The sequence below is a fragment of the Zeus faber genome (genome assembly GCF_960531495.2).
Source record: "Zeus faber genome assembly, chromosome: 2".
In the NCBI taxonomy this organism is placed as follows: domain Eukaryota; kingdom Metazoa; phylum Chordata; class Actinopteri; order Zeiformes; family Zeidae; genus Zeus; species Zeus faber.
This window is the reverse complement of record NC_137189.1, coordinates 8,048,961-8,060,370: the sequence shown is the minus strand read 5'-3', so window position 1 is coordinate 8,060,370 and position 11,410 is coordinate 8,048,961. Positions and strand designations below refer to the sequence as shown.

General features: G+C 39.0%; 1 protein-coding gene across 2 annotated transcripts; it reads left to right on the top strand.

Annotated features, from left to right (window-relative positions):
* Positions 1 to 275: 275 nt before the first annotated feature.
* On the top strand, positions 276 to 10,881 carry napbb (N-ethylmaleimide-sensitive factor attachment protein, beta b; the record flags this gene model as incomplete). Of its 2 annotated transcripts, XM_080019959.1 has the most annotated exons (11): positions 276 to 376; positions 2,259 to 2,338; positions 2,847 to 2,963; positions 4,824 to 4,870; positions 5,506 to 5,583; positions 5,677 to 5,732; positions 6,337 to 6,421; positions 7,159 to 7,263; positions 7,356 to 7,424; positions 7,528 to 7,578; positions 9,597 to 10,881. In XM_080019959.1, 11 exons carry the CDS (start codon positions 276 to 278, stop codon positions 9,696 to 9,698), a joined length of 891 nt encoding a protein of 296 aa, XP_079876085.1. In that variant the 3' UTR covers positions 9,699 to 10,881. The 2 variants fall into 2 exon arrangements, with proteins under 2 accessions (XP_079876085.1, XP_079876086.1); XM_080019960.1 differs by lacking the exons at positions 276 to 376; positions 2,259 to 2,338; positions 4,824 to 4,870 and having other exon boundaries at positions 2,856 to 2,963.
* Positions 10,882 to 11,410: the final 529 nt, after the last annotated feature.

Sequence of the window (11,410 nt, the reverse complement as noted above, 5' to 3'; positions counted from 1 at the left end):
CTGAAAATAGGTGGAACTATGGATCTGCCGAGTAACATTACGTATCGTGGGCTTCGAGCGTTCTTGTCATTTCCATGGGACTTGTAGTTCGTAACAATACAACTACAACGGCGGGCGGCGTGTAACGGACTACATATCCCTTCGCGGCCAAAACCACCGACAGGCGTATGCCTACGCCGAATAGACCGATCGAGCGTAATCCGCCACCGTACACAGTCCGGTCCGCCGCGGCGTTTCCTCATCTAACTGTCTGCATCGTCAACCATCCGGACAAAATGGACAACTCTGGTAAAGAGAAGGAAGCCATCCAGCTGATGGCCGACGCTGACAAAAAAGTCAAGTCGTCGGGCTCTTTCTTGGGAGGGATGTTTGGAGGGTAAGGAGCACTGCACCAAGCGCCACCCACCGGCTAGCCGGGCCACCGGAGCCTGGCTGAACGCAGCTTGTTGCATGTAGCATAGTTAGCATGTTCTGTACCTGGGCGCAAGCGCGTTCCTGGTGGGAGCGGAGCGGCCGTCGTGAAAACGCTGCGTGTCTGTAGGGAACGCGTAAACAACGCGGTGGGTCCCAGCCCCTCCCAGGCCGAGGTTCCTTTCCATCAGGCCGGTTGATTGTCACGCTAGCTCACTCCGAGTCCATGCGATTCTGATTACAGTCGATTCCCGAGACCAGTTGGTTCCGTGTCATTCTGATTCGGCTGGGTTCTGATCGTCGTAGAGAACTACCTCTGCGTGTAAACGCTGAAAAGTCTGGATCGCGAGTTCAACCTTAAAACAATGCTCATTACATTTGCAATAATCTATATTTCTTCGGTATTCCCAACCTGCAACTGACAAATGCACGAATAACATTTGTGTTGAGGAAAGCAAAAAAATACATTGGTTTAACAAATGAATGCATTTTTAAGTGGATCCGATGATGATGTGTAGGATATAAATATATATATATATATATATATATATATATATTTATATGTATATGTATGTGTGTGTGTCTGTGTGTATATGTCTTGTGCTTTAATTGTATGCATTAGTCTATTAGTGGCGCTACCATTATTGCTACTACTATTACATAGTACTATCATCTTATTATTGTTATTTTTTTGCCACACGTTTTGACTACCACACTGCTATCTAACAAAACTATACATGTATATATTAATACACTATGGCTATTCATATATTTACTATACCAGATATTACTAGTACTATCATTGCATATTATTGCCACACACTGCAGCTATATAGTATTTGTACTTTACTTTAGAGTAACTCCCTTCTTCCCATATTGGGCTCCCATATTTATTCATTTTATACAATCTTATTCTTTCTTTCCTTGCACTATTTTGTTGCTGTAACACCTAAACTCCCCCCTTGGATTAAGCGAGTGCTATTTTATCTTATCAAAGCAGGATTGCATAGGAGAGGTTTTGTTTTTGTGTGTGAAAAAACACTTCTCATGGATCATGGAGCTTTAAAATGCTGTGAAGTATAAAATATAGCTGTGCGGTGAGGCCGCTCCTCGCCGGACATCCAGCGAGTTATTACCCCTCTATCTAAGCAGTGAATCATCTTGGTAAATGCAACAATGGCATTGTTCTGTTTATTGGTCCAAACTGCAAGAAACCAAATAAATCAAATGATAGATACAGAGATAGATGGATACTTTGTTTATCCCTGGAGGGAAATTGCAGTGTCACAGTAGCCCACATCAAAAATAGCAAGTAATCAAAAAGGTATATATATATATATATATATATATATATATATATATATATATATATATATATTGAAACAAGAAACAGTCTTTATTCGTCACGCAACACACCACACTATATATACAAACAATATATATATTGTTTTAAGAAAGTGGCAATTTGCAATAAACCTTAAAATTTGCTGAACAATTGGCAATATTTAATAAACCTAAAATTAACAATAAAAAATAACCAAAGAAGAAACCCAGGAATAAACAATGGACAGTTAAAAAATTGCCAATATATTATAACCTAATGATAATGAGTAAACAACAAATTTAAAAAATAGCAAAAGGTAACAACAAACCTTAAAATGAACTACAAGATAGAAACTCAAATTTTAATATACAATAAACCTAACAATTTACCATGGCTGTCATATAAAAATTTCAATATAGTGGTACTTATTGTGGTACTTAATTTCCATCTTAATATAAGGTGAATTATGCGGTCTATTTCAATTAATGTGTTTTCTTTTTTTTTTTAATCTTTTAATATCAAGTGGACCCCACAAAGTGGAGGAGGCCTGTGAGATGTACTGCAGAGCGGCCAACATGTTCAAGATGGCAAAAAACTGGAGCGGTACGTTTTTTTGTGTCAATAAAAAATAAAGATACCTCATACTTCTATTGACCTGTGTTTTGCAGTTTTTGTTTAATCGAGAATGCTGCATTGTATGTGCTGCGTTTCCCACCGAGGTGCTCTCCCTGTGCTCTTGCATAGCTCAGCATTTTGGGAGACACCGCGGGGGCAGAGGGCTGGGATCATTTACATTTGTTGAATATATTAAGGACCGAGCAATATTGCCTGTTTTTTCATGGTACAATAGTAGTTGACCATATTTGGAGATCTTGTTTTGGTTTTGTCATTACGTTTTCATTGCTGTTTTTTTATGATTCTTCTGCAATATGCAATTCATAGATAATTCTGAATAAAACAAGAAACACTAACTTCTAAAATTGTAAAATAAAATAAAGTCATTTCAAGACAACTTTATATACTGTACAATAGCTAGCCCTAGCTTCTGTTGATATAAAGTTGCATATGTATTCATTTAAATTAAATTAAATGAAAATTACTCTCTCTCCAGGTGCGGGAAATGCTTTCTGCAAAGCCGCTCGTCTCCACATGCAGCTGCAGAACAAACACGACTCTGCCACCAGTTTCATCGATGCAGGAAATGCCTTCAAGAAGTCCGACCCCAACGGTGAGAGACACACACACACCCACACACACACCCACGCAGTTGTTAAGGCTTTTTCATTTGTCTAGTGAATTTATAATTTTGACCAGATGTCCTTGAATTACAAAGCAATACAAATCTGCGCTTTTGTTATCACAAGGCTTTTGTTTCAAATCATAAAGCAACACTGCAAACAAACCTAATATTTCAACCTTCCCAGCAGCCCCCACAGCCCAGACTTCTCCTATGCGAGAATGAATGAATTATGGTTATTAGAGGTTTGACTGTATTCCAAAGGGCCTAGGTTGAATATAATTTAAAAAAAATACCAAAACAAAAAGTCAGCGGGACTGGGGCTGTTTTAGTCGATGGTTAGTCAGAGTCAGCAATATCTCTGACTCTTTATATATCACAATATACAGTATATCACAAATTTTCTTGGCATCATGCCAGCCAGTCCTACAGTATTCCTCTATCAGGCTGTGCAATTTAATTGGCAAAAATGATCTTATACCAGCTCTTCAATGTCTTTCATGTTGCTTATGAAAGCCGCTGATGAATCACATTATGACGAACATATTGTCCCTGACCCAAATAGTGTTTCTAGTGGTTTTAATGCCGTTGTCTGTGCTGTTGCTTATTCATGTTAATTATCTCAGCATCTGGGTTTCCATGGTCTACATGATGTAAGCGTCAAGCTTAAATCATCACCACTTAAATCCCAACATCAATTTAATACCAAGAAATCCAGCAAACAAAGAATATACTGATTCGGTGTATTGTTTCTTCTTTGCAACGTAACTTTTTATTGAAAATAAAAGTCAATTTATACATCAATATTTACTTTTCCCCCCTTAATAGACCATTAATAAATAAAATATTAAATAAAATTAACCCTACTGCCCTAAGAGACACCCCACCCCACCCCACAATAGGGAAAAAAGTTTAAATGATAATGAAAATACCTTTGTATAACTAGATAAACCAGCCCCTCCCCCATTTTTGATTCTAACCACAATATAACCCTATATAACCCATCTATAATTTTTTCCTCTATACAGCACATATACACACACACACACATACTTGTGATCAAATTATGACCTATTTAATATCGCTGTCTAAAAGTAAAATGCAATAAATCTTTTTTTTTTGGATTCAAACATAATTCTGAATTTCGTCAATTTCATATCTCAAATGTATATATATCGCCACGACGGCCGAGTTCCGTTCCTAGGACCAGGTCGTTAAGCGAATTGGTCGATAAGCGAGGACCCGTGTTATTTCACGGTAAGGGGGCGTGGCCATTATCAACGTTAGTGTAGTGAATACTGACAGACTGCGTGAACGGACTGAGACTGACGACGGTGATAAGATGAGTACGGTATATCAAGTGTATATAGTATATATAGTGTATATAGTATATGGGGTGATGTGCGATAAGATGCTTGACGCTGATAGGCCGTGGTATTGTACGCAGAGTACAGTACAGACTGGTCAGAGAGCTGGTTGTAAGTCTGAACGATCGTTAAGCCGGTAGGCCGTTAAGTGAGGAGTACCTGTGTGTGTGACGTAAGATATCTGGCCATTACTCTATTTTCTTTTCTTATTTTATTTTTTTCAAAATGAAAGTGGCTCAAATATTTAAGAGCTCATTCCCATAAACATACTTGGTCATTTTTTGGTCATAATTTCCAGCTACTATTACTACAGTACATGACTGTGATGCCACTAAAAGCACATGAAAATTTATGATTATTATTATTAACGTGTATTTTGCCCTTCCAGCCCATTGCTTTAACACTGCATGTGAGGTATTTCTGTGATTTTAACAAAGCATGTGTTGTCTCACTGTTCCCTCCTCTACCTCTTTGCTGCCGATAGAGGCAATCAAGTGTTTAAACGCAGCCATCGATATATACACAGACATGGTAAGATAGACGGATCATCACTTAATCTTTATTCTCATTATCTTTTATTTCTATCATTTTCATTTTCTGTCTCGTCTGTCACATAACTGGGTGATTTGCAAGATAATGTCTTAAGACAGCTGATTCTTTTTTTTCCCCTTACCTCATAGCAAAATGTATTTGTTCGCCTCACACATGATAGAATATTTTGGAGGCATTTATAACCTCACGAGACGCACTTCGCTCACTGTCAAATTAACACTTTTTTCATTATCCCCTGGCGAGTAAGGGGAAGTTTACCATAATTTGTGATTCCTTCTTTTAAAATTGTTTCCGCCGTGGTTCCATGGGAGCTTGACAGTTCTTCTCACTGGCGGTTTTTAAATGTAGTCATATTAAGTGTAGTAGGGAGTAGATTTACATTTTGCGAAGTCATTTTTTATATTCACAAGATAGTAGAATTTGATATCACTTCAACAAGAGCTGTTACCTATAGCAGCATGTCCCAAAAAGTATTGACATTTTATAATATTTTCAGTGTAGTTATTGTTAGTTATATATTTTTTTGCACTTCAGTTCTTGAAAAAGTTGCGTTTGTGTTCTTTTTATCAGTTAGATAAAAGTGTGAAGGTGTTTTTATTCAACTCCTACTCTAGGGAAGGTTTACCATCGCAGCCAAACACCACATAAGCATCGCAGAGATCTACGAGTCTGAACTGGTGGACATTGAAAAGGTAAGATGTACCTTGAGAATTGTGTTTATAATGATTTATGTGAATATCATGTGTTTATAATAAATGTGTTTATATATTTGTATTTTTTTCTAGGCTATTGCACATTACGAACAGGCAGCAGACTACTATAAGGGAGAGGAATCAAACAGGTATGTTTCCGGAACAGGCTTCTCGTGTGTGTGTGTGTGTGTGTGTGTGTGTGTGTGTGTGTGTGTGTGTGTGTGTGTGTGTGTGTGTGTGTGTGTGTGTGTGTGTGTGTGTGTGTGTGTGTGTGTGTGTGTTTGAAATTAGGGTTAGGTTGTGCATTCCACTAATCACCTTCCAGTGATTTACTCTTTGGAAAATGATAAGTAATAAAACAAAATTAGAATTTAAATTAACAATGATAAATGAGGCCCACTCTCATCAAAGCAAATCGAAGTGCTGACAAACAGGGTTTCAAGGTTTAGCCTCATACGCTTGCAGGGAGGGTAAACCGACATATTTATTAATATTTAAGGTTGTTTACTCACTTTTTTTGTATGATTATCATTATTATTATGAGTGAAAATGAAGAATTCTTAGCGAGTTATTTCATTTCCAACCAGAGTCATTCAAAAGATTGTTGTCTATATCCACCCAAAACCAAAGTTTTCCCATTTCCTAAAGTAATGGATCAAAGCAAATGAATTGCTTGTCTAGTAGTGTCTGTGAACTATATAATATATGAATAATTCAGTGTATGTTCTATTTATAAATGTATTATTCTTTCAGCTCTGCTAACAAGTGTCTGCTGAAGGTGGGTGCCTACAGCGCTCAGCTGGAGCAGTACCAGAAGGCCATCGAGATCTATGAGCAGGTAGTTTCCTTGAAATTTTGATATTAAAGGGGGCCTATTATGCTCCTTTTTACACAAGTTTAATATAGGTCTCTGAGGTCCACAAAACATGTTTTTTAAGTTTGTTTTTTTTGCTGAAAATACCACTCAATTGTGAATGAGCAGCCAAGCCCCTAGTTCTGAGCCAATGGGGTTTGAGCACAAGTTCTGTGTTCTGTGAGCCAATGAGCTCCAGGCTGCCCTGAATACTTTAAGGGTCACATTTCAAAATTTGACATTTTTTTTTGTTTTTCACATAATATGAAAGTGTAGAATCAGAGCTTCGAAACAAGATAAATTGTGGGAATCAAGCTTATATTTTGGAAGCTATGACTTATTTAAGTTTAAGGTTTTGAAAACATAAGTTCTGAGAAATCAGGCCATATATATACGTGTGCGCGTGTGCGTGTGTGTGTGTGTGTGTGTGCTGTATATATCATATGACAAAAAAAATTAAGTAAAGCATAATAGGTCCCCTTTAGAAAGATGAAATGTCAATATTCCATTAATAATTCAAGAATAGAGAAAACATTTTGAGGAAAAACATTTAAAATGTTGACATTGAAAATATATATTATTTTGCAACTTTATTTAAAAAAAATGCAATTTTTCCCCTTAACCCTCCAAAAATGTTATTTTGCTTCTTATAATTTTGATTTCTATATCGCAGTACTCTCAAAACTTTTTCTCAAACTTTTTTAATCTCTGGGTGCGTTCAGGTTGGAGCAAATACCATGGACAACCCTCTGCTGAAGTACAGCGCCAAAGAATACTTCTTCAAAGCCTCACTGTGCCACTTCATCGTCGACGAACTCAACGCTAAGGCAAGTTTCTCCCCCAAATGTTTGAATCCCAGTGTTTGAGAGCAGCGTTTTTGGGGGAAAGGATTTAAACTTAACATCCTGTGTCTCCACAGATTGCAGTGGAGAAGTACGAGGAGATGTTCCCGGCTTTCTCAGACTCCAGAGAGTGCAAGCTGTTGAAGGTAGCTGCTCAGATCTATAACTCAAAGTCCTCCTTTTACTCCCACAAGGATAATGTTTTTCTCATCTTTGGTTTCTTTTAATTGTTTTGTTTTTTATGCACAGAAACTGCTGGAGGCTCACGAGGAACAGAACAGCGAGGCTTTCACAGAAGCAGTGAGTGTTGATTCCCCAAAGGAGTTGGTTTTGATTGTCAAACTAGGTCTGGTTTGTCTGGTGTATCTTAGAATACTACACTGTGCCAGTGCTGCTGATGGGATGGAGGTCCTCTCTACTGTCCCTAAAACTGTAGACTTTAAGGGAAACTCCAGTGTTTTTTTATCTAAGCCATGTTCTTCCATCATTGGAAGTCGATCCGAGCGATTGGCATCAGAATAATTTCAATCAAGACCAGGCACAGTGCATTGCACTGCCGCCTCACAGCAAGAAGGTCCTGGGTTTGATTCCCGCCTGGGGCACGGTTGCTCACATGGGGTTTCCTCCATATAACATCAAGTAAGGACCCCCACCAAAAACATGTAGAACAACTCTTGCAGTGGCTTGTTTGGCAGGAGCTGAACTAGAATGGAGAAGTAAGACGTCTCCTTCCCTCCACTAGTCTGGGGGGTCCACCTTGGGCAAGCCATAGTACCCCCTTAGCCCCCCTGTCTTGGTTTACAGGCCAGGCAAGAGGACTGGCGACCCTTGCCTGTACCTAGCCTTGATTGGACACTAGTCCCGAGTTGGTGTCGGCTCATCCCGCACCCTCGCATTGCATCGCATTGCAGTATGAGTTTTAGGAGTCAGTGTTACGTTTTTGCTGCCTTATTGGTGGTATTCACTGAAACCACGGAAACAGCTGCGATTATAAACCTTGATATTTTGATTTTAGATTTCACATGTTTTTGTGGTTTCATTTGATAGTATTGCTAAAAATCTGATGCCAAACAATATTAAATTGTTCGCAAAGTGGCCCTCTTTATCCAAGTTTACCCAAAAGCAGTACTTTTGGGTAAACTTAAAAAAACAATAAACAAAAAAATGTGTGTGGGAGTCTCTATCCACAGGTACAGGTTGGGGGGGGGAGACGTAGTCTTTCTGGCAGTGAGCCGCCGACATGGTGCGAGTTTCATTGATAATCAAAACAAAGGACTAGCTGGCAAAACAGGAACATCTGGTCTGCAGGCGTTTCCGTGTCCTGTACCACGCGATCCCCACTAAAGACAAAATAAAACATATAAGAAAACTCTCCCAGCGAGGTCCAACCTATCAGCACTAAAGAGACTGAACAGGCAGACCCGGTACGGCTGCGCCACCATGGTGCGGAGCCAGCCCTGTCACCTGCAGACTGTGGCTTGACTTCGCCCCACGTCTGCGCTCCAACTGGCAGCAGAGGAAGTCGCGCTTGTCCGCCAGCGCTGCGAGGCGCTTCGGCAGCCAGCGAATAGGGGTGCCTTTCCACCGGCGCGCTTCCCCTCCCGGATCCTGTTGACTACGCCCCTGTGTGGGAGTCTCTACCCATGGGTACAGGTTTAGGGAGGGAGATGGAGTCTTTCTGGCTGTGAGGCCGACAAGCCGTGAGTTTTATTAATAACCATAACAAAAGGCTCGCTGGCAAAACAGGAACATAAAATAAAAGCAATGATTAGTGTCTCTGTTTCTCCTTGGTTGCGATCTGGTCCGCAGGCATTTCCGCGTCCTATACCACGTAATCCCCACTAGAAGACAATTCAACATATAATAAAACTCCCAGCCAGGTCCGACCAATCAGCACTAAAGACGCTGATCGGGCAGACCCGGTACAGCTACGCCACCATGGTGCGGAGCCAGCCCTGTCACCTGCAGACTGTGTCTTAACTACGCCCCCTCATCTGCCTCAATGGCAATATCAAATAACACCCAAAAAATAATAATAAAATGGAATGGAAAATAGAAAATAAACCTTAAAAAATAAAATGTACATAAATTATATGAAATACAATTTAGTATCAATAAACAAGTAAAATAAACAATGAAAAAATACTTGCGTAAAAAATACCAAAGAGTGCAAACCAACAACCCAAATGTAAACATAAAAACACATTACACAGTGTTTGAAGGATGGATGCTATTCTAAACAGCACATATTTTATGAAGTCCAAACTCAGAATTTAATGTATACATATATATTCCATGTCCACCCCACCCCTCCCCAGGTGAAGGATTTTGACTCCATCTCCCGTCTGGACCAGTGGCACACCACACTGCTGCTGCGCATTAAGAAGACCATCCAAGGCGACGAGGGCGACCTCAAGTAGGAGCCCAACCAGAACCAGCCCAAAAAGCCCAAAACCAGGTGGAAACGCAGCGTAGGAGGAACCACCATCCAGGCATGCTAAACCCTCCAACACACACACACACACACACACACACACACCCCAAAACACTACCCAAAAAAAACACCAAACACACTCTCCATATTTTCATTTAGTGCAATAACCTGGTTCCAGCATTACACACACAGCATTTAGAGCGCGTTTCAAAATAAGTGTGTTTATTATGTACATGTCAACGCTTTAATTTTGAAATGCCCTTTAGAAGAGGAGAGCTGCACCTCCCCACCCCCTTTAAATTCAATTTTACGACCCATAGAATTTCTGAACATCACAATTTCCAGATCTGCAAGTGGTGACAAGTATTGAAACTGTGGGGTATCTGTCTTTGCGAGTGTTGAAAGAAAGTTATTCTCTGTTAGTATTCATGTATGGTTTGTTTTTTTATGTTGTTTTTAGTGTATAAATTAACTATTTAAAAGTTATTTATACTTTTTTTTTAATGTATAAAGATTGTTAGTCCATGTCTATGGCTCATAACTATAAAATAATGTAATTCAGATTCAGAAAGTGCAGATAGAACCATCATGAGAATGTTTTTATTTGACTGATTTAATTATTTGACTCGTAAATTAAGTGCAATGACTAAACCTGTCATAGACTGTTAAAACACTTTTTTGTAACACATGGCACTTGTTTTTTTCTTTCTTTATTATAAAGTACTTAAAGATGTAAAAATGATTATTTAAATTATTTTATTGTGTAGTTTATAGTTTTGTCCACGAGTAATGTTATTTATGAATGAAGAGCGATGACGAGGTAAACCCCCTTTGATCCCCCATTTCAGGGCTGAAAGAAACTTAATATAAGATACAACTTCCAAACATGTCTATTTATGTATCTTCAGCACTTCACCTTTAGTTATTTTTGTGTCATAGGATTTTTTATTTTTTAGAATTGAATGTCCAGGCGGCCGGTCGCTAGAGCATGTCGTTGTGCGTAGTGTCGTGTTTTGCCTCGCTCGCTGGGTTCAGCCGCACCAAAGTCTTTTCTAACGGGTCCAAGAATCTGAAATATCGAGCTTCTTCCAGCAGGAACGACAGTGAAGCTTCTGTTCTGTTTGGATCTGTCCGCTTGTGCAAATGATGAGTAAATAAAGATGATCCTCCTCCAAGTCACTGACACTGTGCTTACTGCAACTTGAAAAGGCCAAAAATTACACATAAATCAACTAATATGCTGTCATTGGTAATGAAGAGTATTATTGCCATCAGAATTTTATAACTGAATATTGAGTGTATATATCTATATCTATATCTATATATATATATATCTATATATATATATATATATATATATATATATACACACACACACATACACTACTCACAAAAAGTTAGGGATATCCTTTTGGGTGAAATTTCAGGATGAACCTAAAATGCACTATAACCTTTACAGGTGAACTTAATTTGACCTTCTCTAAACTTTTGAATGCACATGTCCAACTGTTCAATGTTTCAGTACTTTTTGCACAACACGCTGTTCTCTAACAAGGAGCTGAACGGCAAAATTCACAACAGGTGTTTGACCCATGAATCGACCAATACATTTCCTGGTTCAATTAGAATTGGTATTTAAACAGTCCTCTTCATCATGCTGTTCACATTTTGACATGAGACCAAGACGACACCGAACAA